Raw genomic sequence first — 4878 nt, forward strand, 5'->3', positions numbered from 1 at the left:
GCACAGGTTTCAGGCGCTGTTGACGGGAAGAAAGGAAATGGGGCAAAGCTGTGCCAGGAACCACAGGCTCCCGGGCTCCGGTGATCAGTCCCGCTCGCCGGCCTGGCCGCTTCCCGGGCAGGATTCCTGTGCAGCTCTGAGAGCCCTTTCTTCCCGCTATTGATCTTGGATGCACAGCCCAGGGCCACTTCCAAGGCCGTAAATCTCTCTGTTGCTCTACCTGGGGTTCTTGTTTTCACTGCGGGGCTCCCAGACCTGCTGCAGATCTCGGCTTCTGTGCGTGGCCGGGATGTCCCCACCCCTGCCCTGTCCCCTCCCCGCCGCCCCCGCACACCCCAGGGATGCGGGCAAGGGGGGACAGGTCGCTCTCCATCAGGCCCAGGCAGTGGAGCGAGGGAAGGGCAAGGCTTGGGGTGTTGGTGGTACCCCCTCAGTGCTCCCCCGTCCACAGCTGGAGTGGGATAAAGCTCCGGGAAGGATCCTTTGCTGTCCCCACGGCAGATCCTTGAGGCTCAGGCAGGGCTTGGGCACCTCATGGAGCACCTGAGGAGGGTGTGGGGTGAGGGAGGAGCACCCCAAGGTGTAGGGCAGAGGTGAGGGGCGGCCGTTCCTCTAAAAGGAGCCCCTTGACTCCGAAAATCCCCGTGTTGCTCTTGGCTGGGCTGCAGTAACAGGAGCCAAGAGCAACAGTTTTACATATTAAGGCAAAATTAAATTAAAAGACATTTGTTTGTGCACACCCCTCCCCCCCCCCTTCATTAACCCTTCACAGTCCAAGTTGGGAGGCAGGAGGGCACTCATGGGGGTGAGCCAGGAAGGTGGGGCTGGGACCCCGGGGTCTCATCCAGCCCCTGCCTGGGACCCTCATGGGGCAACCAGGGCTGGGTCAGAGATGTTTTGGGTCTTTCAGGTGATGTTTCCCAGATTTCCTTAGCAAACAGGTCCCTAAAGGGAAGCCTCAGTGGCCAGAGCTGGGCTTTGGGGTGCCCTGCTCAGTGGCAGGAACACCCTTGGGTCCCTCATCCCACTCAGGACACACACCCTGGGGCTGGGGGTGGGTGGGATGAGAATCCCAGGGAAAGGTCCCAGCACCCCACAGGTGCCACCTCCATCCCCATCACTTCACTGCCAGCTCAGCCATGGGTGACAATCTGTCCCCAGAGCTGCACCACAGCACAAAATATCCCCAACCAGCCACTCCCTTAGAGCACGTGGCCTTAACCCACCTGTGAAGCCCCTGAAGCTGCTCTGTGTCACCGGGCACACGGGACAATGATTTCTGAGACCCCACAGCTGGTGGCCAAGATTATAAAGCCCACCCAGCACCCCAAATAACCCCGAATATCTCCCAAAACCCCTTTTCCCAGGGCCCCGGAGCCGGGTGTGCAGACGCCCAGCGCTAGAGGGAAATTCCAGGGCGACTCCTTATCTCCCCCTCCGTTACGCTGCCGATAAGCAGCTCCAATGGAATTTCCCTATAGCTCCAGACCGGGATGTTTGGATCCTGTACGACGGGTGTCAGCGATTAGGGGCCGTGCTGACAGGTTGTTATGTTGTTACTAAAGAAATCGCAGGGCTGTGGGAATGCCTGGGAATGGCGGGATGCCCGGACCCCCAGGCGCCAGCCAGGCACTGGGTGACGGGTGTCGTGCAGGACACCCCGGGGACGCTGCTGGAACCGGCCCTGGAGTGGATGAGCTGCTCCCAAATGGGAGTCGTGTCCCGGGGTGGGCACAGGTCAGCAATGCCACTGCAGGGCCAGGGCACTTCCCGGGCAGTGACACAAGTCAGTGTGGCCGAGCTGGGGCTGCCAGTTCTGAAAATCTGCTGTCCCACTCACTGGGTGACACATCCAAGGCCAAGGCATGGGGAGGTGGAGGTGTAAAAAAAACACTCGGGGGGTGGCAGCACCCCTGGGGACAGCCTGTGCTTCCCAGCCACTGTCACAAGGTGCCACCAGCAGCCTCTCACTCCTGGGAGCCGCTGATCCCGGACTGGCCCTGGTTGGACATTCCCTGAATGTGTTACTGTTTTTGTGCATATGGACATGTGCACATCAGGGGTTGTGTGTGTACTGGTGTGTATGTACATGTGTGTATGTCCGTGTGTACACGTGTGTGTATTGGTGTGTATTGGTGTGTATGTACATGTGTGTACACACGGGGTAGATGCATGTCAGTGTGTACATGTGTGTATATGTGTGTGTGTGTGCACATGCCTGCATGTGTGTGCGTGCTAGTGTGCACATGTGCACGTGTACATATGTGTGTTTGTACACGTGTGCGTGCGTACACATGTGCACGTGTCCGTGTGTGCGCACACGTGTCCATGCCTGTGTCCGCGTGTGAGTACATGTACCCGTGTGTGCGCACACATGTCCGTGGGAGTGTGTCCCCGTCCCCGCTCCCGGCGGGGCCGTTTCCCCGCGGGTCCCGCCCCCCGCCCCTCCCCGTCCCGCCCGTCCCCCGGACCCGCCCGGCGGGGCGGGGCGGGGCGGGGCGGGGGCGCTCGGCGGGCGCTGCCGGTGTCTGCGGGCGCGGGGCGGCGCGGGGCGCTCGGCGGGGCCGCCGCCGCATGGCGCGGGCCGGGGCCGGGGCCGGGGCCGGGGGCTGCCCCGGCGCGGCGCCTCCAGCACCGCAGCGATCGGCCCCGTGGCGGCGGGGGCGGCGTGGCCGGGCGATGGCGGAGCTGTAGCAGCCGCGGGGCCGGGGCGGGCGGGCGGGCGGGCGGGCGGGCGATGGCGGCGGCGCGGCTGCGGGTGGCCCTGTGGGTGCTGTGGCATTTCGGGGTGGGGGGTCGCGGCTTGGAGCTGGCGGGGCTGGAGGGCCCGCGGGGACGCGCGGCGCGGTGCCAGCCCGTGGACATCCCGATGTGCCGCGGGATCGGGTACAACCTGACCCGCATGCCCAACCTGCTGGGGCACGAGAGCCAGCGCGAGGCCGCCCTGAAGCTGCACGAGTTCGCCCCGCTGGTGGAGTACGGCTGCCACGTCCACCTGCGCTTCTTCCTCTGCTCCCTCTACGCGCCCATGTGCACCGACCAGGTGAGCGCCAGCATCCCCGCCTGCCGCCCCATGTGCGAGCAGGCCCGCCACAAGTGCGTCCCCATCATGGAGCAGTTCAACTTCGGCTGGCCCGAGTCGCTCGACTGCAGCAGGCTGCCCACCAAGAACGACCCCAACGCCCTGTGCATGGAGGCCCCCGAGAACGCCTCGGCCGCCGAGCCGCACAAGGGGCAGGGGATGCTGCCCGTGGCCCCCCGGCCGTGGCCGCCGGGCACCGCTGCCGAGGGCCGGGGTCCCAACGGGCTGGGGGCCTGCGACAACCCCGAGAAGTTCCAGTACGTGGAGAAGAGCCTCTCATGTGCGCCCAGGTGCTCCCCCGGGGTGGACGTGTACTGGTCCCGGGAGGACAAGGACTTTGCCTTCATCTGGATGGCCGTCTGGTCCACCCTCTGCTTCGTCTCCACCGCCTTCACCGTCCTCACCTTCCTGCTCGACCCCCACCGCTTCCAGTACCCTGAGAGGCCCATCATCTTCCTCTCCATGTGCTACAACGTCTACTCCGTGGCCTTCATCATCCGCTCTGTGGCAGGGGCTGAGAACATCGCCTGCGACCGGGAGAACGGCGAGCTCTACATCATCCAGGAGGGGCTGGAGAGCACGGGCTGCACCATCGTCTTCCTCATCCTCTACTACTTCGGCATGGCCAGCTCGCTCTGGTGGGTCATCCTTACCCTCACCTGGTTCCTGGCTGCTGGCAAGAAGTGGGGACACGAGGCCATCGAGGCCCACAGCAGCTACTTCCACATGGCCGCCTGGGGCATCCCGGCCATGAAGACCATCGTCATTCTCACCATGCGGAAGGTGGCGGGGGACGAGCTCACGGGGCTGTGCTACGTGGGGAGCATGGACGTCAGCGCCCTGACCGGCTTCATCCTCATCCCCCTCTCCTGCTACCTGGTCATCGGCACCTCCTTCATCCTCACCGGCTTCGTCGCCCTCTTCCACATCCGCAAGATCATGAAGACGGGCGGCACCAACACGGAGAAGCTGGAGAAGCTGATGGTGAAGATCGGGGTCTTCTCCATCCTCTACACCGTCCCGGCCACCTGCGTCATCGTCTGCTACTTCTACGAGCGGCTGAACGTGGATTACTGGACGCTGCGGGCGCTGGAGCGCGGCTGCCTGCGCCTGCCCGGCCGCCGCGCCGCCAACTGCTCCCTCGAGGCCTCGGTGCCCACCGTGGCTGTGTTCATGCTAAAGATTTTCATGTCGCTGGTGGTGGGCATCACCAGCGGGGTGTGGGTGTGGAGCTCCAAAACGCTGCAGACCTGGCAGAGCCTGTGCAACAGGCGGCTGGGCGTGAGGACGCGGGGCAAGCCCTGCAGCGGGGTCAGCTGTGGCGGGGGGCACTGCCACTACAAGGCCCCCACGGTCATGCTGCACATGACCAAGACGGACCCGTACCTGGACAACCCGACGCACGTCTAGAGAAGGGGGGGGCTGCCCCCCCGCCCCCCCCAACCAGCACCGGGGGAAGCGGCCTCACGGGTAAGGGGCGAGGGCAGGGGCTGCGCGGCGATGGGGGTGGGGGGGGTCACGGTTTGGGGTGGTGGGCGAGGCTGCGGACCCCCCAGCACCACTCACTGACGAGTAGCTGCTTTTTCCTAGAGGTTGTTTTGTTGTTGTTGTTGCTGTTGCCAAATACAGTGACTCTTCTAACGCTTTCTTTGGGGGGCGGCGGGGACGGGGCAGGGAGAGGAATAATCCATCCGTGTTTATTTAATTCTGTAATTTATTTTAGATTTTTTTTTTTTTAATCATTAGCTGCGAGGAATGGAAAAAACAATAAACCCTGGATGTGTTATTTGAATCGA

General features: G+C 63.6%; 1 protein-coding gene across 1 annotated transcript; it reads left to right on the forward strand.

The window, feature by feature from the left end:
- Positions 1 to 2737: 2737 nt before the first annotated feature.
- Positions 2738 to 4878, forward strand: FZD9 (frizzled class receptor 9). The gene has a single exon (XM_027896312.1). The coding sequence runs from the start codon at positions 2738 to 2740 to the stop codon at positions 4490 to 4492; it is 1755 nt and encodes a 584-aa protein (XP_027752113.1). The 3' UTR covers positions 4493 to 4878.

The sequence above is a fragment of the Empidonax traillii genome, unplaced genomic scaffold, assembly GCF_003031625.1.
Source record: "Empidonax traillii isolate 1590-97213 ecotype Southwest subspecies unplaced genomic scaffold, ASM303162v1 scaffold492:size733235, whole genome shotgun sequence".
NCBI classification, from domain to species: Eukaryota; Metazoa; Chordata; class Aves; order Passeriformes; family Tyrannidae; genus Empidonax; species Empidonax traillii.

Excerpts from the sequence above, each read along its gene's own strand:
- FZD9 (XM_027896312.1), top strand. The coding sequence starts at position 2,738 with ATGGCGGCGGCGCGGCTGCGGGTGGCCCTGTGGGTGCTGTGGCATTTC.